The 26,850-nt window shown below is 49.6% G+C and overlaps 1 protein-coding gene across 1 annotated transcript in view; it reads right to left on the reverse strand.

Annotated features, from left to right (window-relative positions):
• LOC119386012 (uncharacterized) overlaps nucleotides 1-23,814 on the reverse strand; it is a 42,867-nt gene extending 19,053 nt beyond the window's left edge. The window contains exons 1-14 of the mRNA XM_049413559.1: nucleotides 23,769-23,814; nucleotides 22,758-22,894; nucleotides 20,873-21,193; nucleotides 18,596-18,772; nucleotides 18,374-18,467; nucleotides 17,930-18,054; nucleotides 17,242-17,370; nucleotides 16,492-16,589; nucleotides 15,401-15,461; nucleotides 13,191-13,433; nucleotides 8,782-8,941; nucleotides 5,339-5,469; nucleotides 4,288-4,599; nucleotides 3,092-3,361 (exon numbers count right to left, since the gene is read on the reverse strand). Of these exons, the coding sequence (XP_049269516.1) occupies nucleotides 3,092-3,361; nucleotides 4,288-4,599; nucleotides 5,339-5,469; nucleotides 8,782-8,941; nucleotides 13,191-13,433; nucleotides 15,401-15,461; nucleotides 16,492-16,589; nucleotides 17,242-17,370; nucleotides 17,930-18,054; nucleotides 18,374-18,467; nucleotides 18,596-18,772; nucleotides 20,873-21,061 (1,989 nt within the window). The 5' untranslated portion in view covers nucleotides 21,062-21,193; nucleotides 22,758-22,894; nucleotides 23,769-23,814. The remainder of the gene's footprint in view (nucleotides 1-3,091; nucleotides 3,362-4,287; nucleotides 4,600-5,338; nucleotides 5,470-8,781; nucleotides 8,942-13,190; nucleotides 13,434-15,400; nucleotides 15,462-16,491; nucleotides 16,590-17,241; nucleotides 17,371-17,929; nucleotides 18,055-18,373; nucleotides 18,468-18,595; nucleotides 18,773-20,872; nucleotides 21,194-22,757; nucleotides 22,895-23,768) is intronic.
• Between the last annotated feature and the right edge of the window lie 3,036 nt (nucleotides 23,815-26,850).

Raw genomic sequence — 26,850 nt, forward strand, 5'->3', positions numbered from 1 at the left:
TGTGAGTGAGTGCCTATGAGTGTGAGTAGGCGTGAGTATGAACGTGAGTGAGTGCCTATGAGTGTGAGTAGGCGTGAGTATGAACGTGAATGAGTGTCTCTGAGTGTGAGTAGGCGTGAATATGAACTGAGTTAGTACCTATGAGAGTGAGTAGGCGTGTGTATGAACGTGAGTGAGTGCCTATGAGTGTGAGTAGGTGTGAGTATGAACGTGAGTGAATGCCTATGAGTGTGAGTAGGTGTGAGTATGAACGTGAGTGAATGCTTATGAGTGGGAGTAGGTGTGAGTATGAACGTGAGTGAATGCTTATGAGTGGGAGTAGGTGTGAGTATGAACGTGAGTGACTGCTTATGATTGTGAGTAGGCGTGAGTATGAACGTGAGTGAGTGCCTATGAGTGTGAGTATGCGTGAGTATGAACGTGAGTGAGTGCCTGCGAGTGTGAGTGGGCGTGAGTATGAACGTGAGTGAGAGCCTATGAGTGTGAGTAGGCGTGAGTATGAACGTGAGTGAGAGCCTGTGAGTGTGAGTAGGCATGAGTATGAATGTGAGTGAATGCTTATGAGTGTGAATGGGCGTGAGTATGAACCTGAGTGAGTGCCTATGAGTGTGAGTGGGCGTGAGTATGAACGCGAGAGAGTGCCTATATGTGTGAGTAGGCGTGAGTATGAACGTGAGTGAGTGCGAAGGCTGAAAAAATTGGGGTGAGTGAGTGTGAGTGAGTATTCTCTTACAGTGCCGACCCAAGGGGGGGGGGGGGGGGTTCAGCCATTCTTTATCTATGTTCGTGCGTGCGTTTGTATGTGTGCGTGTATATATACGCAAGCAAAACTGAAAAATTTCGGCGAGGGGGGTTGAAACACCCTCCCCCGTTTGGTTACGCTCCTGGCCGAAAGCACGCCCAACATTTACCGCGCGTTGGTGAAGCTGTGTGTACGGTACGTATGTTTACAAATGCGCTGTGTAAATGTCACTTTTCCGACATTACGAGGGCTCAAAGGTATTGTGATTCAAAGGTAACTCGAACGGTACAAATAACGGTCGTCCTCAGGGGCGTTGCATGGATATTGTTATTGGCGCCGGGAGGGGAGGTGAGACTTTACTGCCCGTATTTGTGCGCGTCAATATATATGCACATATATGTAAAAACATAATATCGCAAAGCGTAGAGCACCACCGCCCCTCCTGGCTTCACTTCTGACACTTTACAGATAAAGCAATGAAATTATAATACAAAACATTGTCAAAAAGAAGCTTTTGCAATGGCATCGATAGGTCATGGTGCAGTATAAGCTGTCCATTGAAAAAGGAGAACTGATTGTAGTGAATTTAGGCAGAATAACCGACCACGGGCTATATTTACATCTGCGCATTTTAAGATGCTTGAGATAAGCCCCGATGCATGAAGTTTGTGCCTCGGAGGTGAACGCGCGCCTTCGGCACGGCTCCCTGGCTCGGCTTCCTGGTATTTTAAGCACTCAGAGGCATAGGTCGGCAAATAAATTCGAGCTCACTCAGACCCACTCACGAAATATATCTTGTTCTAAGGGCTCACTCCGACTCAGACTCACCAAAATTCTCCTCAACCAGACTCACTCGGACTCAGACTCACTAAACGTTTTCCAACCGGACTCACTCGGACTCAAACTCACCACCATAAAACTCCGTCGGACTCACTCAGACTCAGACTCACGGCTTGACTTGAGTCTGAGTGAGCCTGAGTGAGTCGACTCATGAGTCCGTTAGCGTAAAATTTGCTTTTTTGATCAAGGTGTCAATGCTCTTTAACGCCAATATCTCACACAATCGGTGCTCTACGATACGCCTTTTGATCTTGTACCTTCAAATGCAAGTTATCAGTAGTTTAAATTCAGTAAGAACATTTTTATGAAATACGTGACTCACAAGAGATATTTTTATTAAAAACGTTTCGTGAAAGAGCTTGTGGGGGAGGTCATGGCACCTCCCCCCCCCCCTAACTCAAGCCTCTGATCTATAAATATTGAGGTGGCGCATGAACGCAAGTGCGTTGAGATATGTGTGAATAGACTTGAGTATAAACGTAAGCCAATATAAGGCTGATGGTAATGCTGAAGATGAGCAGATAGGACCATAGGTCGGCAATAAAAGGCGGAGCTCACTCAGACTCAGTCGAGAAATATATTTTGCGATTAGGGCTCACTCGGACTCACACTCACCCATATTTTCCTCAGCCGGACTCACTCGGACTCAGACTCACTAAAGTTTTCATCAACCGCACTCACTCAGACTCAAACTCACCAAAATATTATTCACCCAGACTCACTCAGACTCAGACTCACGGCCCGATCTGAGTATGAGTGAGTCTGAGTGAGTCGACTCATGAGTGAGTTTGCCGACCTATGCTCAGAGGTCGCATAGCCGATGCATAATAACCGCGGAAGCACGCTGTTGAAACAAGATAGCCTTTCGGCATTAAAGAAACAGAGCAAAAGTGGCAGAACTCAGCCGTCACTAATATAAATGTTGTGATAGAGTTATTTGTACGCAGGTTACTCATGAAACAGTCGAGCGCGTTGGAGGATCAATGCTCATGGATATCGTAGAGACTGGCGGCAGAAGAATGGTGGCTTTCGTCGCTGGCGTGTTATTTCTTCGCAGTCAGTGTTCGTAGTAACTTATAGTGTAGCGCGGCTCGAAGTGTTGTTTGCAAACCGCATAGCAATCAGTGAGCAGCTAGGTGCAAAATCGGATTGTCGCCTTCTTTGGGGGCCAGCAGGCTCCAAAAACAGGGAATACCTCGGCGCAATTTTGGCACGCCTGCATATTCACTCGTGCACCATGGCGCGTAGCAGGCGTTGAGACACCGATTAAAGCTCAGTAATGCATTAAACACGCTCAAAACGCGCTATTACACGCTTTCGTAGGCTGCGACGCGCGCGCGCCGTACAGACGCTCTCCACAGCTTCAGTACAAAGTGACTACAGCGCCGCCGCTACGATCGCCCGTCGGAGCATCACCCGAGATGTGGCGCGGCGGCTTCGTTCGTTCCACTGCCCCCTTCTAGTACACTCTACTGGGGTCCTGGCTGCGCATGCCGCGGGCGTGCGTACCGTCTGCTCGTCTATCTCGGCTATCTTCATCGTCCAGTAGAAGAGCACGACAAAGTTGACCCACAGAGCAGCCAGCAGGATGGGGATGAGGTACTGGAGGAAGTAGAAGTTGGGCTCTTCCTTCTCTCCCGGACCGCCGGTTTCGGAGGACACGTTCTCCAGCGGCTTGAGGTGCGTCGTGAACGCCACCTTGGTCGAAGTGCCCGCGATGGCCGTCGCGTTCTGGTGACACTCGCAGATGATCTCGCCCAGCCGGCTCACGTTCGAGAACTGCGTCGAGCGGCACGAATTAAAACGCATGTTTCAGAAGTTATCGTCTTATGAAGATAAGGAGGTTAAACAATTTTCCTTTATGCCCATTGTCTATACACATGAAGTAAAGAATTGGTGGAAAGCGTAGGCAGGGCGGGTTGCCAGACACGAGAGACAAGGAGGCGACCTGCCACAGTGGTGCGTTGCGTAAATTTAGTTATCTTTATTGAACGAGACAGCTGAGGAAACAACGAATGTAGCTTGTGAAATTGCAGAAAGTTCACTGTTATACTAATTTTCAGTCTGACATCTGAAGCGTCCCGTGCAGAGGTCGAAATATGCACCTTTTCCTCAAACTCTTCCATTCGAGACTTCTTGCTATTGCGTTCACTGATGGCAGCAACTGCGGCATCTCCAATTTTGCGTTCTCCCTATGATGTTATATGCGAATTTCAACTAATTTATAAAATATTTAACGGCTTGGTATTGTTATATAAGCCCTACCTTCCCACCATGCACAGGAAGCTAGAATTAAGGTGGGGGGAGTAGTGCATACATGTCACGTGTCAGCGCGTTGTGAAGTGTGTCAGCCTCCTATGTTTCGACACGCTTATAAGTTCATTATTGTCGCCATCACGTCATCATCATAGTGGTTGTAGTCATTATAATCGCGAGAAATGAACGTTTTATCTATAGAAGAAACGCATATCTGAAGAATTTCCTTAGTTTCTCCGCATCATAGTTAACAAATACCTAAGCTTATAAGGAACCTCTCTAATAGCCGCATTCCGCAAAGTAATCTTTCTGTCAGCCTTTCGTTATCCTGGCACTCATTTTGTTGCTCTATTTCGAGATGAAGTTGTCTCCAGAGGTGTATTACAAGGGTGACGAAGCTACTACTCGTCCAAGGGCAGATGATGCGAGCAGGATCGCTTGGTGCTCACCACGCAGCCATCGTTCGGGCCGATATTGGTGCCGTCGGGACTCTTGTTGACGCAGTACCAGTGCATGGCCGACACCGAGTACCAGATGCTCATGTCGCTGCGGTGCCAGAACGGGTACTTGACATCCTTGAAGTTGAGCGCCTTGACCGATCGCTCGACCAGCGGCACGAACGTCACGTACATCTCGTCGCCCTCGCGCGCCTTGTACTCCTCGGGGATGACGACCACGAAGCTGGCGAGCGGGTCCAGCACGTACATCTGGCTCTGGGTCAGGTCCCGGGTGCTGGGCTCCGAACCCGTGTGCACGAACGCCTGCGCTTACCGTGACGGCAAGAGGTCGAGGGCAACCGGAATTCTCGATCAGGTTCCTCGTCATCAAATATACCATTCTGAGCGACTGCGCACTCAGAATGTGGACCTCGTCACAGGGCTGGAGACGTATGACGTACGAGCAGGGGCTTCCGGCGTATGAATTTCGCTAGCACCCCGAGCTCGCATTTTTCAACGATCCACTAATACTCATATACCAGTTGTTAGTTTGTATTGGCGAGCACGCCACTACGTAGATCTTATCACTGCAATAACCTACATGGCTCAAGATGGCAAGTTGTGCGAGTTGGTCGAAGTTCATTTTGTTGAGATAGCACGTTACGAGACGAGAGACAAGAAGATGGGTGCATAGGATATGCGCTGAACTCAGAACTGCACATGCGAGTTGTCAGTTCAGCGCATGTTCTGTTGCACCCCTCTTGTCTCTCGTCTCGTAACGCGCTGTTTCAACGAAAACCACTCAGTGCAACAGGAGATAAGAAAAACAAAGAAACAAAATAATGAAGACAAGAAATCAATCTTTATAAAGTTCGTCAGCTGCTGAACTTTATATAGTGTCACACAACATCAAAGAAGGGTAGTTTAGACTCAGTTCAGGAAGGACAGTATGGCAATGATGACGGACAGGAGTGTTAATCGACGCCAAGCGTTAACTTGAGGGACGTTCGAACTTCGGTAAAGCGGCCTGTGAACAGTAGAAAGTGTGACTAGGGACCCGTACCATGAAGAAGTACTTGATGAACTCCGGGTGTATCTTGACAACGATGGCGCCGTCGCTCTTGGGTAGCTTGAACTTGACGATCATCATGGTGCTGGCCGTGAGCTTCGCCATGGTATCGTCGCCGTGCGACACTGCGTGCCGATAAGGAAGGAAGGTCTCTGTGGACGAATTTGGCTAAGGGCCGTCGTAGACAAAAAGGAAGGTTTCGCAGTGTAGCACTCCTTCAGCGCTAGTGCATGATAAAAGGTGTAAATAGTAATCGCAGACCACGTCATAATGGCGTGGGCAAGGCTAAATGTTAAGGGGTACTGACGCCAGTTTTCGAAGCTGGGTTTACTGCGTCATCCAAATGCTCTACATAAAAACGGCTCTGGGCAAGTGCGAAGCGCAGTAAATGCTGACAGGGTATTTTATGTTGATGTCAAAGTCCATTTTTAACAGCGAAGCTCTTGAAGCTAGCCGTGATTTAACATCGTGGATTAGCGCTAAAAAAGACAGACACATGTGAGAGACAGGACAGGCGCTACTAACAACTGGTTTATTGCAAGGGTTGCAATGGAATAAGTAGCACACTGGTGCGCAGACGCTACGAGCGTGTAACAAGACGTCACCACTTATCAGGCTACAGGCATGTGGCATCAAAAAGCCTAATATCGTTTCTATACAAGCAGATAGACGTGTCGCTAACACAGTTAGTACCTTTTTTATATGAAACGCCTCCCAAAGTTCACGGGCTGATTTGTTCCAGGTTCTTCCTAGAATCTTGGCCTCTCGAAATATCGGCTCACACATGCATTTTCGGCAGTGGGACAAAAGATGGGTCCCGTCTACTTTCTTTAGGCTTTGCGCATGACCGGTTAAGGGAGCATGCGCAAAACCTAAAGAAAGTAGACGGGGCCCATCTTTTGTCCCACTGCCGAAAATGCATGCGTGAGCCGATATTTCGAGAGGCCAAGATTCTAGGAAGAAGCTGGAACAAATCAGCCCGTGAACTTTGGGAGGCGTATCATATAAAGAAAAAAAGGTACTAAATGCGTTAGCGACGCGTCTATCTGCTTGTATAGAAACGAGATTAGGCTTTATGATGCCACATGCCTGTAGCCTGATAAGTGGTGACGCCTTGTTACGCGCTCGTAGCGTCTGCGCACCAGTGTGCTATTTATTCCATTGCAACCCTTGCAATAAACCAGTTGTTAGTAGTGCCTGTCCTGTCTCTCACATGTGTCTGTCTTTTTTAGCGCTAAACCACGATGTTAAGTACTCACCAACTCGCCCAACAACAAGTTCTTATTAGCCGTAATTTGTGCGGCCTGCGGGCATGCGCCGTGCGGCCTATGGGAAAACTATCATCATATAAACGGGTATGTGTCACAGAAATTAGGTAAATCCGACTACTCACTACTGGTCCAATAAAAATGAAGAAAACTATCGTCATCAAACGGGTATGTGCCAACGGGCGGTCTATCAGAAAACTATCATTATCAGAAACGGATATTCGAAAACTATCATTATCAGAAAACTATTCGAAAACTATCACTAGTAGAAAACTATCATTATCAGAAACGGATATCGGAAACGGAGAAATTCGTAGGCGGTACTACCGGAATATGAAGAGTGACGAAAGATGAAGAGGGACGAGTACCGGAATATGAAGAGTGACCTAGGCGCCCCGGCCGAACCTAGCTAATACCAAGTTCAACCTAGCCACACCAAGTTTAACCTCGATAGAGCCAAGCTCAATCTAGCCACACCAATCTTAACCTCGATATAGCCAAGTTCTACCGAGTTCAACCTAGCTACAACCAAGTTTTGCCTAGCTACAACTAGAATAAGCAGCCCGTAGATCCATTAGAGGTGCGGACGCTTGGTTTCAGCGCGATGTTCTGTCTCTGGAGTTTGGACATCCATGTCATGTCTGTGACTCTCTGTGGTTTAACTCGAACCTCTATGCGCTGAGAATCAACGTAGAAACAACCTAGCATCACCTAGCTAAAGTCTAGCAGCGACCTATAGCAATCTAGAAAGTATCTGCATCACCTAACTAAGGCCTAGAAACAACCCAGAAGCAACCAGATTAGTCTTCAGATTTCGTCCAGTTTCGCTGTTTCAAGCCTTTCGCGGCTTAGTGCAAGCTTCGCCAATTTTTTGGCTTGGCGCACCTGTTGAGATCGATAGCGTGACGTTCGGCTCCAGTATCGATTCTGGTGACTTCAGGCACCAGTATGGCTACTTGTGATGACGTCAGGTACCAAAATATACAAAATGGCCGCTTGCGCATCGGCAACGGAGCCACGGAGCGGAGTGGCCAGGGAAACGTCACAATATCTTTCGCGAGCACATGACCAGGACCTCAAACCGTGTCGTGGCGTCAGGGTAGAGTAAGAACCGAAACTGGCTTTTAAAAAGATGTCGTAATTAGTTTTTCAGGACGCACTCACGTCTACCAGTACATTTTCTAGGCTTTTCGGGGCTTGGCTTTTGATTTGATGCAAAGAAGGACAACTGGAACTTTTTGTGTCTGTACCCCTTTATAAGCCACATGAAGCCTCGAAACTCTTGAAGATTCCTTGTACACGTGTACTGAGTGCAGCATGCGCCAGCCATTCCGAAGGAGCTTGAGATGTCGAGCACTTGCTACTGGAACGGTCGTGCTTTGTAGTCCATCCTGTTCACGTTTCGCAGTGTCATCCGAAAAACAAGGTGTTCGAGGTCCAAACTAGGCAAAAGCTCTAGAGAAGATGGAAGCTCGAAGAGACGAAAAATCCATGAAAAATTCATGTTCACTGGAGCCGACGTTTCGGCAAGTGGTCTTGCCTACTTCAAGCTGCCTCGAGGAAGACAAGACCACTTGTCAAAGCGTTGGCTTCAGCGGCAGCCCCTGTTCAAGGCTTTTTCATCTCTTCAAATCGTTCGAGGGAAAGATTACTTCGCAAGTGCAACGTTCTACGCAAATGAGTTAGTTTTGGAACACTGGAGGCGACAGCAAGGGAATGCTCATATTAGAACGGTTTAGTAGAGCGATGTCTTCCTACTACCTCGCAGTACAATAGCTGCAACGCACAGACAGTTGAGGCCGCAACAACAACGATTAGATGGCGACGCTACATTAAAGCGCTCTGTAATGTCACGGGTTTTTCTGCATATTTAAGCCAGTAAGGCGATGAATGGAGCTAATTGACCCATGTCGACCTTGAATGTGCGCTGATTGGAAGATCACACGAACACGTACAGAAACCGCTTAACAGGTGTGGGTTCTCGTGATCTTCCAATCAGCGCACATTAAAGGTTAAACCAGTAGACCAATATAACTTTGGTTGGCACGGCGCTGCAAGCGCATGCACATACCGATAATTTCACTTCGCATAATATGGAAGTGTATCCACTTGGCCGAAATATGATCGACTTACGCTTACTGTATTTCTTAGTCTACGGACTTTACTAACCGTCAGGTTGCAGTGCCACCTTCATGGTACGCCTTTTGTCGGTGGTGCCTCGTATGCGCATGCCAGTCGCCTCGTCCCTGATGTACGGCCTCACGAGGTCCGTGGTGATCGGGCCAATGGTCATGGCGCAGTGGAACGGGTTTTTCTGGTACACTGTCACCTGGGCAGCATCAGCGTCCGGAGTATGAATCATTGTATCGTGATGGTAGAATGTGCCGTTTCGCTCCGCCTCTAAGGTAGGAGGCAATGCTAAGCGAAGTAACAATACACATAGGCGTGCACACAGAAAGTGGGGGGGGGGGGGGGCAGGGGGGGGGGGGCGGCCCCCCATAGTTCGTTTTTTCTCTGCGTTCTGAACGTAAGGGATGGATGGGGTTGGGAAGAGGAGGGGAGGCACTGCGGCAAAACGGCACCCACTTCGTCCCCGCCCCCCCACCACCACACCCCACCACACCCGACCACACCCGACCACACCCCACCCCACCCCGGTAGAGAATCCCGCGCACGCCTATGGCAATACATATTGTACTGCTAACTGCAGCAGTGCTTTCTGAAGTTTTCTTTAAGCGTGCGTCATGTCGCATCTACTGAAAGGCCGACGTCAGTATTTTTATGAAACACACCTACCGCAGTGAATCGCGATAAGGAAGTAGGTATACAACGTGAAAGATCTCGCTACACCCAGACCAAACGTTTTTCTACATGTGTGAGCATAATATTGACCAACTTCAATTTTTTTTTGCTTTCTTCTGTGTTATAGACACTGCATGATGCTGTTCTGTACCGATGGCGAAGCCTGAAAGCACATCCATGCATGGTGCAAGAAAAACGACTGTTGCAGAAGAGAATGATCGTGCAATTGAGAAGAAAAAGAAATTCCAACCGGGAAGTGGTATCTTTCCATTATAAAGAAAGGCTTCGAGGGTGACTTAAAGCCGTTTGCTGGGCTAGTTGGGACACTGAACTTTGATGCATTTCTAGCGCTTAAACGAAAAAGAAAAAGAAACACATGTAAAAGGAGGGAATGCAAGAACGCTGGGTGACAGTGACCCTTGCAACAATGCCACCTATTGGGTGAGTTTGTATATTTAACTTCACGTAAGTCCAATGCGCGTCTCTTGCATTTTTTTAGTTGTTTCACTTGTAAGTGCTGCTTTTGCAAGGTGAATAATTACCCATTTGCCGATGACACTTTTGCCTGCGGGATTTGAAGGAAATCATAAGACGTTCATTAATCAACTGCACTGTGTTGCCATTCAAATACGCCGTTGCCAATTGCGGCTGCCGATACTTGTTTAATCACATGCACTGGGTTCACTCTGCAGGCTCAACTCCTAATTCCCGCCGCCTGGTGCGACTGCTTTCTAGCACTGAACGAAAGAAGGGAACCTTAAGGGCTCCTTTTTTTTTTCGGTAGACACAACATTATTTAGAACTAACAGACAATAAAGCCAAGGAAAGTATAAGGGATGTTATTTGTAGTAATTATGATGTAAATGTGAAGAAAGTAAGGTGGACGAAAGCCCCCCTCTTCGAGCATGTGACGTGCACGAAGAGGTGGGCTTTTGAATTCGCACAGGTGCAATGCAAGAAAGCTACCCTAACAAATTCGGGACGATCATGTTCAGTCAACCCGAATGAATGCCTATAAGTATGGACCGAAAGGGATTAACTAGCATAATGGACGAGTACGTGGGTACACGAGTCACTGTTGCGTCCCACCGAACGCGAGATTCGAAGAGGTGAAACTTCCATTTCCTACAGCCGTCGTGGCGTGTCGAGCGACAGATGTATCGAAAAAATTCTGATGTATCGATATACTCAAAGAAAAGACAGATGATAGGTAATAAGAAGATAAACAAGATGGAGTTAAATATGAAAAAGGAGAATATATTCATTATAATAACTTATTTACTGACTCAGTCATTGATTATTTTTCTTACGAATCCGTTTATTCATGCACCCACCCATTCACTCTTTAAACCATTAGTGAACACATTCACTCATATACTGGCGATCAGTGAGTAAATAGTCGGCATGGGAGCAAACTCCACCGCTCTCTTTGCTGCCCTCGCTCGCTCGCTCGCCCGCTCCCTCCCTTTCTCACTCACTCACTCACTCACTCACTCACTCACTCACTCACTCACTCACTCACTCACTCACTCACTCACTCACTCACTCACTCACTCACTCACTCACTCACTCACTCACTCACTCACTCACTCACTCACTCACTCACTCACTCACTCAATCTGGTACTCGCGCCGCTCGTCAAGTGCCTACCAGAAACGGCTGTGTTCCCTGTTCGCGCAGTGGTGTACGCTGATGACGTCGCATTGTATGTGCGTGGACCGACCCGAAAGTGCTCGGTGGTGCGCGCTTGCATGCAAGAGGCCCTCCAATGTGTGGCCGCCTTCGTGAGAAACATCGGCCTCACGATCTCGGCGCCGAAAACCGAGGCCCTCGTCGTCCACCCTCGTGCGGAAGCCTGACGACGCCTTCCGTGCCTTCAGCTGGATGGTGCACCAATAGTTTGGAGTAGCAACGTCCGCTACCTCGGCCTGACGATAGACAATCGCCTCCGATGGTTCCCGGCGGTGCGACGTGTACGACAGACGACGCGTCGCGTGGAATCGGCTGTGCGCCAACTACTCGCAGGCGGCAACGGCTGCCCCGCTGCCTTCGCCTGCACCATCTACGAGGCGATGGCTGTGTCTGCCATCCACTACGCACTATCGATCTGCAAACTCCAGGCGCCACAGTGGCGACTGATCGACCAGGACCACCGCCGAGTCATCCGCATGTGTCACGGAATGCCTCGTGGCTCTCGTGTGGCCGAGACCCTCGCGGAGGCTCGTGCGTGGCCTGCGTCGCTCACGGCGGACCTGCGCGCATTGTGCCACTTGCAGCGTCTCCACCGAGCGCCTGATGCAGGTCCCCTCCTCTCGCGGTTACGTGCTGTGCCAAACTCACGTGTCGGCCAACTTATCGACGTGTACGACGGTGTTGTGGCTGACGACCCCGCACGCCTTTCGCGCTGGCCACCCCCTCACCGTCGAGTGCCCCTTCGAGTGAACTTGCACCTGCCGGGCATTCGATCCAAACGCCACACCCCCATCAGTGCCATTGCTCAGGAGGCCGCGGCGCGGATGTATGAGGACATGGCCGGGAGGACGCAGGTGTTCACCGATGGGTCCGTCCTGCAGGATCGCTCAGCCGCGGCCGCCTGTATAGTCCCTCAGCTCAGCTCGGAACGACAGTGCCGCTTGCGATACTGTGCATCCTCAACAACAGCTGAGCTAGTCGGGCTCCAGCTGGCTGCAGACCTCCTGCGCAATTCGCCGGCCGTCATGAGCGCAGCAATATTCTGCGACTCGAAACCTGCCCTCCGCCAGCTCGCGAGGGAGGAACGAGGCCCCCTTCTTGCTCATCGTGCCGCTCTCAGCCTGCTGGCCCTCCAGGAACGAGGCTGTGATGTGGTCCTTCAGTGGCTCCCTTCACACGTCGGCATCGCGGGCAACGAGGCTGCAGACGAACTCGCAAAACGAGCACACTCCGCCGAGACTTCGCTGACGGATTACGCCAGCTCGTTCGACTCGGCACGCAACAACCTTCGCCGGGAGCTGGTGCGCGAGCATCCTGACGCACGGGTCGCCTCCGGACACCCCCCTCCTCCCATCCCAGCCACTGGTTTCACTCGCCGCGAGCGCGCGCTTCTTCTTGCCTTGAGGACCGGTTCTGTGTGGCCCGCGGAACGCAGGCATCGTCTTCGCGGCGCCGCTGCACCGAACTGCACCGATTGCGGCGCGATCGAAACCCTGTGCCACCTATTGTTTGACTGTCCTTCTCTCAACACTGCGCGGAAGCGGCTCGCCATGAAGTACCGCCTCGTCGGACTGCCGTGTGCGACCCTACAGGACTTGCTCCATCCCACCGGCCACGCGCACCGTCGCCGATCAGCCCTTGCGGCCCTACTCGCTTTTCTCGAGGATGCCGGCCTAGTCGAACGAATTTTCTAGCCGCTCACCACGGTGACTCGGACGCCCGTTCTGCCCCCCCCCCACCCCCTCACTGTTTTTTTTCCCACTCATACCTTTCTTTTTCTTCTTTTACCATACTCTTTTCACTCTCACTGTCCCTTTAATCCCTAATCCCCCGTGAGTGTATCGGTTGAGGTGTCCTCACTTGAGAGACAGTTATCGTGCACTCCACACCCAATTTCCATTTTCATTTCCTTCTTCCTTTTAAGAATCACCTCCCCCCCCCCCCCACTCACTCACTCACTCACTCACTCACTCACTCACTCACTCACTCACTCACTCACTCACTCACTCACTCACTCACTCACTCACTCACTCACTCACTCACTCACTCACTCACTCAGCAGTATGCAAAAATAAAAGACTTACGACTACGGAGAGGGACTTCGAGTACGCGTAGATGGCCTTGTCGTAAGAAAGCATAATCCTCGGCTTGACGTATAGCATGCTCTTGCGTCGCATCTGGCCTACGTCGACGCGCGAGTACCACAGCGAGATGCCGTTGGCCATGTAGACGGCCCTGTCGCCGCCAGCGCCCTGATGAGTTTGCACAACCAGGTTCACCGTGTCGTCCATCACCCCCATCGCCTCGCTCGACAGGTTGCACACTTGCTGCAACGGGTCACGACATCGCTGTACTCAGTGCAAGAGCTCATCTAAAGACAGTGCACCTGAAGATCGCGCATGGGCCAGGCATAAGAGATCCTTCGGTCAATGCTACCTCGCGCACCTTAAAAAAATCAGAAAAAAAATCATCCGCCTGGCACTCTTCTACGACATCTTTCATAACCCAACTGACTACACAACTCAGCTAATTATTCCTGCAAGATGTGTTGTTTCTCTCTCCGATCGCGGCGACAAATTAATTTATTCTTTCAGCATCCAGAAAATAGAAGCGACTTTCAGTGTATATTGCCGGAAATACCGACTGTGACACCTTCGTAAGCGTATTCCAAGATGCTTGAATGAAGCGTTATGCTGCAAAAAATAATTCTGTTCTCACCTTCGTAAGTTTTCAATAACGTTTTTTTTTTTCATTTCTTTACTCATTTTCTTTCTTTCCTCTGTTTTGTAAGCCCCACCGGCATATGTTACATGCCAATACATATAGGTATATTGTATAGTATAGTAATATATTCTTTTGCGATATAGTATCACCTGTCACTCTACTTCAGGGGCCTCAAACTCACCTTCTCATAGCAAGCCACCGCCACGAAATTTGATCTCCCGCAGGCCCGGGACAGTAAAGAAAATGGGGTAGGGGGGGGTGGTTGAACAGTTTCAGCTAATGTCATTTGAAAGAAGCCCTTTCCTATGTATCATATATGGGTCATTTCTGAAAGGGAGTTAACGTCAGATTTCGAGAAACATATCGATACCGATCTCCAGAATTTCAGAATTCTGCACGCCGATTCTCAAAGTAGACTTTTTGTTACACTGGTATGTTTTAAGACATGGTGATCGCATGGGTTGCCTCACGAAAACAAATAAAATCAATGCTTGAGACCGGTCACTTCTGTGTAGCTCATGCCGGACTTAAGCAATGCCGGACTTAAGAAAACTTTTAAAAATATGGAACGAAGAAAGCAGTGTGGGGGCTGGACCGCTACCTAGAGGTCCGCGGGCCGCGTGTTTGAGACCCCTCCCTATTGAAACGTTCCGAATGGCCATCCCAAGAATTCCGTATGCTTCCGCAAGAATCCTGTGGAAACATATGGAAAATATATGGACCATATACGGAAAACATATGGATTGCGTATGGAACATATGGAATTATTGGAATGGCGTACGGAACGTTTCAATAGGGCTGCTCTACTTAATGCCCTGAAAAGGGCCACTAGGGTACATAAATGAACAAAGTGCAGTACCTTCAGTGATGACTAACGTAATGATCGTAGTACTTAGGAATAATTTACATGGTCGTAGTAGTAAGAGTAGTTGTAAGATTAGTAGTAGTAGCCGCAGTAGGCGTCGTGGTAGTAACAGAGAGACGGAATGGATTGATCACGTGTATTGATATATGCCACAACGTCGCTGGCGGCCTTCAAACAGAGAAAAAGAAGTGCTTTAACGAATTACCCTAGCCGAGGGGTAAAGCAATGCAGTATTCTCGACAACCACTGCACTTCATAGTTTGCTCATTTATGTCATGCGTAAATAGTTCAGCAAACCTAAAAACACCAAGCGACAGTTTCGTATCAGAAAGCGATTGAGGACATGCGGATTGAAGCGATAAACATTGCATCAATGCAAATAACAAGGATGTTGCGTCACTGATGTAATTCACTTCGCTTTGAGTTCAAATAACGTGCATCTTTACCTCGGGCCGTGCGCGCATAGATCGGGCCGTCCGGGCTGGCAAGTCCAGGAGCGCTTCAAGGAACCTGAAATCGCAAAAACGACCAGGAAATTTCAGGTTACGTGAAGTCCCCTCCGGACTGCCAAGCTCGTTGGCCTGTGAACGTTTCGCGAACTGCCCTCAAAGCGAGCGTTTCACAGACACAACAGCTTGCAGACATCTCAGTGGTAACTGAGGTCATAGAGCGGTGCAACCTGAAATCTCGGCTGGGCTCGCTTACCTCACGGGTCTCAACGCTTCCTCTGTGCGCCAGGATAAGGGACTCGCCTTTCAGAACAGACCTGCAGAACACATTTGCGATACCTTGACGTGAAGTGAAACATAGTTAGGCCACTGTTTTTAGAAGGACCTTAGCAGATAGCTAGGCATAATGTATACGTACTATGCCGCATCTTACAGAATTTGACGGCTGTGTCGCACTGTTAACTTTTTAAAACTGGTAGCGTTGATTTAGAAAGGCAGTACACGAGGGTTTTTGTTGGGTAGTTATCGGTTCCTGCGGTCACTTACTAAGTGAATATTGAGGTTTAAACCGATGTTCATCCGCCGCCCGTGGACGTTAGTGGCACTGGCTAACACTAAGTTTTATATCTAGTGGAATACTCGCTTGCTAAACAAAAGTGGACGAGAGGTCGCCGGCAGGTAGGGTATCGCATAGTACACTATTGCACGCGGTTATATTATAGGCTACGTTGAATTCTGAGACCAGCGAAGAAACGGTAGAGCCAATCTTTCAAGCAAATTAGCTCTTTTTTTTTTCTTACGGATAGTAGTCTCGTGGAATGTGGATGAAAACTTACAACACGCCGTTTAATCGAAATGTAACGACCTAAATGTAACGGCTTAAAGCATCCTAACATCCTGAAAGGAAACCGTGTCATCCACCCAATGGTAACACGAGACTCTGAACGGGTAGAAGACAATTCTCTATTTCCACTTTACCGTCTACCGTAGAACTGATCTCTAAAGATTATGCAGCCTTTTAATCGGCGCACTGTTGCAGAACTGAAGCTTCCCGACTTTCCTCCACAATACGAACAAGCTATGAGCTTGCAGTCCGCGAGTTGTTGCTTTTTGTCTTGCTTCCCTTGTGCGTTAGTCGACGGTCTCCACGAAAAAAAAAAAGAAAGGCTAACTATTGACTATCAAAACTCTTATAACGTCAGTGGAGCTGAACGATAATCCAGTCGTACTTGTAGGCGCGCTCCAGCAACCGGCTGGCGATGAAGCTTGCAGGTGACAATTCTCAAAGAAAGAAAATACTCTGCAACTGTGTGACTAACAAGGGGCACTTCAACGGCATCGACGAACCTTATAATGGAGGGCAGTTCCTGCATTTCACGCCTCGTTTTCGTCGGCAGGCGTGTCAGTACGCGGACGCTCTTGCGCAAGGTGTCCACCGCTGCCTCCTACGTAGGGAGATGATGATGGTAATCAGTTGCGTTGCGCTTCGTCATTGCAGGGAGAAATATATAATTGTAATGCTTGGCGACATTGTGACTAGAGGAACCATAGTGTTAAACAACAGATGTACTGCACTGTCCACAAGATACACTAGGAGTGAAAAAACGAACTTAAATTACGTATAGAAGCCAGAGGCCACTATAAAGTAGCAAGCTTGACACACAGTGGCAGCTCGTTTGTAGGACACAATCAAACTTCTTATTCGTAATAGATGCGATGAACAGAACAGACATGGCTCCTCTTTGCGTGAACTCTGTAACAAGCCCACCAAGGCATTCATTCACGACATCATAAGTCAGACGGACGCACCAGAACACATCAGGAATCGCGACCTTCATCATTCACGATGATGTAGCTCTCCCGGACAATGGTTAAACGTGATCGTACTCTTTTATGAGCAGAGGGAACAGAAGAATAGTAGTTAGGGCTAGTTGGTTTTGCATATTTGTCAAGGTGGAGCAGCGCGAAGCAGGACAAGAACACAGGGACGACGCTCGTCTTCGTCGTCTCTTATATGTCCTGGCCTTGCTCCGCGCTACACTACTTTACCAGAGAATAGGAGAGCCGCGAGCATCGGTGTATGCACAGCCCACTCACATGCACTCGGTAGTCGACTTCAATGGCGGGTCCCTGCATGGCAAGGACGGTTCCCGCAGCCACCAAGGGGCAGGCCTGGTAGTGCTTCAAGAGGATCTCTTCCAGCCGCCGGATTGAGAGAGACCTGAGCTATGGATAAGAAGAGTCGCTTTTTGCCAACAAACACCCGTCTACCGGACGTACAGGTTTTCACACATACATTGCCTATGCACTGATCACTGATCATTTAAGTTCGATGACTACTAGATTACTGGCACGTCCCGACTCGTGGTACTGTAAGCTATAGACGTATTCTTGACAAAACGTGCCGCTTGTGTTAAAAGATTATTGCTCACAATTTGCATCGACTTCTACCGACTCAACTGTATTTGCGGCTCTGGCAGTTTAAGTTTGAGAAATTATAATCTATTTAAAAATCCGGGTCTAGCTCTGAATCGCTCTAACACCGTAAACCTAACGAGAGGAGTTAGATGAACTTGGAGCATACTTCCTTCGCAGATTATTAGCGTGTAAGCAAGAGTCAAACAAATAGGTTGAACTTGCTGTGGTGCTGAGGTTAAACTTTGTTCCTTAATTGTAATGGAAAAACCTGAGTACGCCTATCGGCGCGACCTATACGTGTGCTGAAGACAAGAGGCCGCCGTGCATTGCATCGCGTCAGCAGATGGTCCGGTTCGAGGGCGCGTACCTTCGCCTTCTCGAGTATCACGCGGTCCTCGTCGATGGGCGCGAAGGCGTTGCAGGTCCAGTACAGCGTCTGGTTGTTGAGCACGTTCTCCGCCTGCATTATCTGCACGGCCAGCAACTCGGCAGCTGCGCACAGATATTGACAGACTCCTGGATGCACTCGCTCAGGACACCCCGACGACATGCTGCCCCCTGCCCCGTGCTTCAATCCATACCTTTAAGAATATACTCCGTTGTTTAATCTTAATCCACAAACACCACAAATCCGGACAGCTTTTTCAGCATGGATTTAAGATGTCCTTTATAACTCACGCCTAATTATGGACTCTGACCTGAAGCTGATAATCAGCCGATTCTATGAAGCTGATGAAGGCAAAATCCGAGACCAATGAACAAGCCAAGAGGTCCGCACTGCCACCGCGTTTTTGTGACGTGCCGCACTTACTGGTGATGTTGTCCAGCGGGTATTCCCTCTGAAGCAGCCGGTGGAAATAGGTCCTTTGGGCCAGGGTGCAGTTCTTGACGGTGGTCAAGGTTGGCTGGCGCGAAAAGAAACCCGCGTGAAAACAAGAGATGGAACCGAGATAGCATTTGCAGCTAACGAAAAGCCGCGGAGCGTTTTGGGCGAAGGCAGGCAGATCAGAATAGTGACACAGCGCAGGCGTACCAGCTGGAAGAGCCTCTTCTCTAACGTCTTGTGTGGCTTGAACTTCTCGCGCAGCTGAACCTTGGGTGTGGTCGGTGTGGTGACCAACGGCACGATCGACACGGGACGCTGCTGGGTCGTGCTCACATCCACCTTGCACACGCACAACACCTCGGTGCGGCCCACCACCATGGCACTCTGTGCACGCGGGAACACATGTGTACATTTTCGTCGTATCGTCTTCTATGAGAATACACAATAGGACAAAAGAAAGGAGAGACAAACGAGCACAGTTATATACTTACAACTTGTTTATTGAAAACGCGTAGTAACGTTAGTGTCCAGCAAGCATAGGCGTGCGCAGGGTTCCCCTTCAGGGGGGCGGAGGCGGGCAAAGGTTCATCGCAGCGCCCCCCCCCCCCTCCCTATTAAGTCAATGTATGGGGCAGACATTGCGCCCCCCCCCCCCCCCCCCCCCCGCTGAGCACGGCTATGCCAGCAAGGATAACGTGCCGATGTCGAAGATTAAAAACGTAAAAAAAAGAAACCTGCGCTCATCTCTTCATTCTTTCTTTGTGACCTGCCTTGCTGCGCAGTTTGCTGGAATATGACACCAGAGTATGCCCAGTGCTGCGTTTCTGCTACTGTCATGACCGTAAACGTTCGTTCACTTGACGTACCGCCTTCTAACGAAGGTTTTTGGACAAGAGACATAACGGGCATAGATTTGTTGCTAGTGACCAAGCACGGCCCCTTTAGAAGACCACACTTAGTAATGCTTCCAGGTTTCGTGTCACGACATCATCTGATCACTTATTATTATCATCAAGCACTTTTGGTGCTTGCTGCGAGACGCACTAGTAGAGAAGCGCTCCCACGCAGCCCATCATTGCAAGAATAGCCAAGTAGTATTTTGCTCATAAGCAATAGCAAAGCCGTAGTGAACCGTCGTAAGGCGCTGAGAGAACCAGCCGGAAAGATTTGCAGCGTGGAGAGGGCAGATCGCATCCTCTTACCATCGTTTGATGACATTTCATTTGCTTCTACAATGTAGCTAGTTATGAGGCACACCGTAGATATTTTTACTCTTAATCAACATGGTGTATTTAACCAGCAACTAAAGCTAAAGTACAGGGCTATTTTTGCATTTTGTCTCCATCGAGATACGGCCGCCGTCGCCAGGAATCTAACCCGCGTGCTCATGTTTAACAGCGCAATACCTCATCTGCTAAGACAGCACGGTGGGTAGATTCTTTTGAAAAACGGTGCTTAGGCGAAACGTTCCCTGTATATCTCTTTAGAGTTCCTGTTTGCCCGCACAGGTAAAAAGCTGACATAGGCTAGTGTATACAGTTCGTATACGATCAAATTCAGCCAGGTGCTGGGCTCGACCTAATATTTAGCGAATTCAGCCGTCCAATGACAAAGGGTTTTGCAAAATCAGCCCTTAATGCACAACAAATATTAGAGCAAAAGCTCTACTACGCCAAGTTTTCCGGGCTCATTCATCGAGTCGCAATGCCCTTGGGCCGCCGGGGGCGCAAGTGTGTGGCAGGCGTGACGTCACGCCCCGTGATCCGCTACGGAGAGGCGTCGCAGCTGCGCTCGCTCGGAGCCTCGCCGCTGTGGCACCACGTGACCAGGAGATAATGAAACACTGTGTGCACAGTCTTTGCAAAACCAAGCCAAACACACCCTTCGCTCGTGATAACCATATTTACAAGAGTTCAATGGAGTGGTAACCGGGCTAGTTGGCATGTATTCATAGTAATATTAATTCATAGTGATATTAATAATTTGCTATGGTTACGAGAGTTTTCCGACTGTTACAGCGACGCTGTCCTAGTCTACCTTGCGCCGTCGTCGTCGTCGTCGTCGTCGTCGTAGTAGTAGTAGTAGTAGTAGTAGTAGTAGTAGTAGTAGTAGTAGTAGTAGTAGTAGGCGTCACGCAGGTCACGTGACCAGATGGGAAGTGAATAAATAAATGAAACGAAATGATGCTGCTGCTGATACTGATGCTGATACTCGAAATGATGGTGATTATGTTTATGCTCGAAGGCATGGTGATGATGATGGCGATGATGCTCAAAATGTGTAAGCGCACGTGTTTCAAATCTAGCTGTGGATTTACAACACCGCGTCATCTTGTTAGCCTGTCACGTATACACTCGCACGCTTACAGCTTTGCATTCCGAAGGTTTTCACGGTTTTCACGGCATGTAACTGGCTGGATTTTTCTATGGCCAGACTCCTGGAACCTATAGGCAAGGCTCCGCAAAATGGCGCAAAAACACACACCTTGCAGTTGGGCGACTTGTCGTACTCCTCTTCGTCCAGGAAGCGGCAGTCCCCGATGATGGCGATCAGCTTATAGCGCCGATAGAGACGTAGATCGACTCCAGGTCCTGGCGACAGCATGAGCACCGTGACAAAGAGGTGCCGCGGCTCTTTGGGCAGGTACGGTGCCGGCACGCGGTAGGTGTACATGGATTGGGTTCGCGGTACCGCTACGGCACCGTGGGCACCACCCCCGGTCTCCTGTCGGCCTCCAGCACGTGCGTCCCCCGCGCCTTCCTTCGTCAGGTTCTTCAAGTCCGGTACCGTCTTCGCGATAACCACCTGCAAGTACACGGGAAAACAACAGCTGGCTCTGAAACACGCCTGTCGAAATTCGACTTTATTTTGCTTTATGTTCGATTAATGGGGGAGAGTACCAAGAAATGCGTGATTTTCTTTATATCGCTTGCCCAATGCCTCTTTATACTATGATGCACAATCACCATTAGAATATTTAATTGCTCTTTGCATGGTGTTCGTTGTTGTTTTCGTCATTTTACGAAATGTGCTCGCTTGTGTATTTCACTCTTCAACTAGGATAATTACTTTTATAGAATTTATGTACACATTATTTTCGTTTCTCTTATTTGTTATGTCAATTATTTCACTTGTATTTTTACTGTATCTTCCTAATTTATCTTTTAAGCAGATTTTTCCTTCTAATACTGTGAATTTGTTTTTGCAAATCTGGATTTTAATACCGCTGCCCTGTACGTGGGCCCTCAAGCACTTTCAAGTGGTTTGTAACCGCCTTTGACCTGAGGGACCCCAAGTGTCGTTAGAAATTATGATTTGATTTGATTTGATTTTGCAGCTCAAGTGAAACGACAGTAAGTTCAGCCACATCTTGTAAACGTCACTGCCTGAACTACATTGATCGATTATAAGCGAATGGGCTTTTCAGGACGATTTGAAGACCAGCTCGATGCCGCCATCTCATAGCGGTGGTTGACCAGCGTGTCAGTGAACATGATGAGGTCTCCAACTTTCCGCTTTCTCTCTACCTACATCGCGGCACCCCCAAATGAATAACACGAGGTCACAGGCATCTTGATGCTTCCGCGACCTCCAGGACTCGTCTGGTTACTCTTCTTCGACTGCAGCGCATGACCAATATGCCACATCGGCGAAGTAGTGAAGCACCCACGCGACTGTTGCCATACTTATAGGCAGGCGCTATATGTAACGATGCGCGATACAGTACAATCGCTGTCATCGTAATCACTTCGTTTACTACCAGGTCATCGACACAAACGGCTTGAATCTCCAAGCACTCTCCCTCTGCGTCAACTGATTCACCCTACGAGTGTGTTCCCGAAAATCTTTCATTGCCACCAGGCTGAGCCGGAATAAAAAAAAGACAAAAAGAGAACAGCCGCAACTCAGTGCTTTGAGGAGATGAGCCCTCATGAGACGGCAGTGGGTAGGTCACAAGAAGGTGCCTGCTTAGCGCTGACAACGCTATTGAACGGCAAAGGCGCGAAGTATATTCTTCCCTCGTACAGTCTTTGCAGGGGAGGCATCATAGCGGTCATAGTTTTCTTTGTGCTAAAGGGCTGCAATACGCACTAGTCGAGGAGAAATGTAGAAGGAAACGGAACTGCTTTACTGGATGAAGTAAATGTATTAAGAAAAACTGCGCACACTACGTTGAAAAACATCGAGTGATCATATTGGGTTCATATAAAATTGCACACGGTCATGCTGGTTTATTGGATAAAAAGAAAACAGGACAAAAGGTCTTTGTGAAATGCAAGAAGACCGCCATAACACAAATCGAAGCAAGGATACTGGTTCTGTTTCGTCACGCTATGTGTCACGATAGTGACAGAGGACAGTAGCTCACCACGTATGACCGCGAGTCATCCCTCGGCTTGAGCTTGACCTCGATGGGCACCTGGCCTCCTGGGTACCAGATGCGGTGCACGCCCAGTCGAACAAGGCCGCTCTCTTCCGCGGGAGCTCGGGGAGTGAGCGCCGGATCTGCAGATCAACGAGGGCATCACAACCACGTGGCATGGGCAAGCTATACTTGTTGATGCGGTACAGTGTCGATGCGCCCCTCGTTCCCTTTTTTTTACTGGGCTTCGTCTTCAGCGTTTTGATCAGCGACAACTCACTCGGCCAAAACAAGCTTCGCACCCTCACTGGTTTCACAAAGCGAGCGTTTTGCTTCCTTTGGTGTACGTGGCGTAGCCGGGGAGGGGATAAACCCCCTAAAATTTTTCAATTTCATATGTGCGTATATATATACACGCACACATACAAACGCAAGCATGAACACGCATAAAATATAGTTGACCCCCCCCCCCCCCCCCAGAAAAAAAATTCTGGTTTCTCTCCTGCTAGAGTAAGACAGTCGAGAAACCTTCGGAAAGTTGAACATACGGATTCGTGTTTACTGGAGGATCTCAACCGTGCCGGGGCGCTCTTAGAAACTAAACTCTCGGGTGTTTGCGTCTTGAATTGGGCTGGTTGGTACACACTGATTTTGAACGAAGAAACAGTGCTAGAACAACACGATGACGAGTTTGTCAAGACAAGATGAAGCCGAGTCAGCGTCGTGTTTGTGTCCTCTCGTCCTTCCTCGTCTCATTCTAGCGCTGTTTCTTCGCTCTTGGGTGTTACGTGCCAAAACCAAGATGTTATAGCGAGACACGCCGTAGTGGGCGACTCCAGATTAATTTTGACCACGTGGATGTCTTTAACGTGCGTCTAAATCTAATTACACGGGTTTTCTTTCATTTCGCGCCCGCAGAAAAGGGGCCGCAGGAGTAGGGAATCGACCCCGCGCCATCCTGCTTAGCAGCGCGATAAGATGGCTGCTGAGCCACCACGGCGGATCGCGCGCACTCACCGAACTCGTCCAGGAGAGAGCTGAAGGGCCGTCTTCGGGGCACCCCACCTCCTCCGCGTCCTCTTAGTCGTCTTCCTCCCCCTCCTCCTCTTCTCCAGAAGGTGTTGTTGTGAGCCACAACTCGGGGCTGGGGCCTGGCTAGCACGTCCTCCAGCTCCCAGCCACCAGCCCTGCTGTTCCTCCATGGATCGGCCTGAATCACGCATAGCATAGTTTCGATTTCGCTTCATTTCAGAGTTGACGGTATTCGCTGGCCAGGTTCGCATCGGCGAGAAGGTTACCGAGAACTAGTACAAAGGCATACAAGTGGTCGTTCGCCTCGCCCAAATTTTTTAACATCCCGTTACGTAATACCACAGTTCGGACAATTGAGTTGGTACTTTGAGAGCCGTGAGCTGTTGCTGTCTCTGCCATTGCAAGTCCAAGCCCTAGCCAGGCGACTACCTCCTCCCTTGGTTTTACTTCGTAGCAGGTCAATAAATTTAAATTTTGATCAGCCTCAATTAATGACTGATGAAGAGAGAAAGAGAAAGCAAAATACGCGAAACAACATGACCAGCCGCTGAATTTGAAGTCGCTCACATGGAACATGAATTATAATATACAATATAACTTATCATATGCGTCTGGAAGATATAACACCCATAACAAGCACAGAGAACGAAAAACGTTGTAGCACATTCAACTGGACCATAAGCACAAAACATGCCACGTAAGAATAAGAGGTTTCAACAAGCCATACCGGACCCGAGGATACAACTCTCCGACAGATATCGATCACCATTTTCGAGTAAGCTTTTAATCTATACCCACCACGCCGGCAGCCTCCGCCTAGGCCCCTGCACTGGACGCCTAGGCCTAGCGACGCTGCACCGGACGCCGCTGCCGCGGCCGCCGGCGCACCTGCCGACATGGAAGTCGAGGTCGAAGGCGTTGAAATCTCTCTCGAAGAATGGACCGACGATTCCTGGACACCGCCACAAGGTTTCCGAGCCCAGGCGAAACGTCACCAGGCACTGAAGCAACAAGCCCAAATGAAAGATGCGCAAGCAAGCAAGGCCCCGCAAGTGCCACTAACCTCCCGGCCTCCACCGGAGCTGAAACGCCACCCCCTGCCGAGACTGCCGTCGCACACGTACCACATCGTGGGACGCCCCAAGACGCCCATTAACCTCACGCGCACGTCACCCGGAGACTTGCAGACAGCCCTGCTTAAAGCGGCCTCTCTGCCTGACTTGGATCCCGCCAAACGCGACCAGATACGCATACACCCAAGGAATAACACTTTCACCGTCAGCGTGGCTACAACCGATCGAGCAATCGCTTACCAACGCATCACGTCCGTCCTCCTCGAAGACGACCGGCAGATCGAGGTACACATGTACGCCCCGCCACCCGACGACGCGATACGAGGCATCTCTTTCTATGCCCACACATTCCCAACCGACGAGGAGACGCTGAAGGACCTTCAAGATAGCAACCCCGACTACCAAATAGTAGGCGGCAGACGCATGGGAAGAACGAAAAATTTACTCATCACGCTGCTTGGGGACCACCTACCTAGATGGCTCCTACACCGTGGCGGCCTCATCCGAGTATACCCTTTCTATCCCAAAGTAGACGCATGCTTTAACTGTCGTAAGACCGGGCACCGCTCTGATGTGTGCCCTCAACCTAGGCGCCGACGCTGCCCGCGTTGCGGAGAAGACCACGAGCCGACACCACAAGGAACGCCACCAACATGCCAAGCGCGCTGTATCGTCTGTCAAGGAGGACACATGACAAACAGCTCAAGATGCCAGTACCGCTTCGCCAAAAAACCGGTACTCACAAACGCAGCACAAGACAACGCAGCACAAGAGGAAAACACGCTACAATCCCAGTCGCAAACGAAGCAGCCAATCTTGAATAACGATAGCCCACCTTCCTTGGACGAGTGCCACTACCCCAGTCTCGGGACATCACAAACGCCGACAAGACAGGAGAGCCAGTCGAGGTCACGATCCCGCAAGCGTCAAGCAACCTCGCACTCAAGGCTCAGATCAAAAATCCGATCATCAAGCTGCATCCGGCATACTGATTCATCGAAAACATCACCGAGCCCCCCTAGTGTGGCATGGGCGCAAGGCCCACTGTCTCCGGTCCCAACATCTCCCCCGCAACCGTCGAAGAACTCGTGCGACTCAACGCAAGACTCGCTCGTAAAGGAACTTTCCCAAACAATCTCTGCGTTAAAGTCTCAAATGGCGACGCAACAAGCTCAGATCGAAACACTGCTTGCGCAGAACCGCTCCCTAGAAAGCAGACTGTCAAAGGCCAGCCAGAACTTGCATCAGCCAGCCCCACAGCCCCAACCCGCCGCAGCAGCCAAACGTAAAGCAACAACTTCCACGGAAACGCTGCGATCCGAAGAGGACACGACGGCGAGAATAATTCAAACGGTCAACGCATCCGTTGCCGAAGCCCTCCGCACGACGGTCCATGCCACGGTTGCAGACGCCGTTCGCGCCGCCGTAACAGAAGCCTTCGCATCCGTAGACTCACGCCTAACGAACATGGAGACACGACTCGCAAACATGGAAACCACCGTAAACAACACCGCAGGCACACGCAACCGAGTGTCCTCTCACTCTTCAGCCCAGTACAGCGGACCCACAACGCCCATAAGTAATGCTCCCACTGATTCATCATGGCCAGCACCCACTTGACTATATGGCAGTGGAACTGCAGGGGCTTCCGCAAGAAGAAAGACCACCTGCAGCTACTCGTACAAGAAACACGACTTCCAAATACCCAAACGCCTCCAGACGTCATTGCACTACAAGAAACAACAGCTGTTGTCTCACTCCCCGGCTACATCGGTTACCAACAATTCACCGACCAACACAACCAAGAAGCTCCAAGTACGGGCACGCTCGTCCACAAGAGCCTCACGGCAAAGCAACACGATTTAGAATTCCCAGACATTCCACATACAGTCGTGGAGATTCTTCCGCGAAAACGCTCGCATCAGCCACTCTTTGTCCTCAACGTATACTGCGCGCCCCGGGCGCGGGCCGATGACTTCCACCTGCTCTTCCGG

The sequence above is a fragment of the Rhipicephalus sanguineus genome, chromosome 3 (assembly GCF_013339695.2).
Source record: "Rhipicephalus sanguineus isolate Rsan-2018 chromosome 3, BIME_Rsan_1.4, whole genome shotgun sequence".
NCBI classification, from domain to species: Eukaryota; Metazoa; Arthropoda; class Arachnida; order Ixodida; family Ixodidae; genus Rhipicephalus; species Rhipicephalus sanguineus.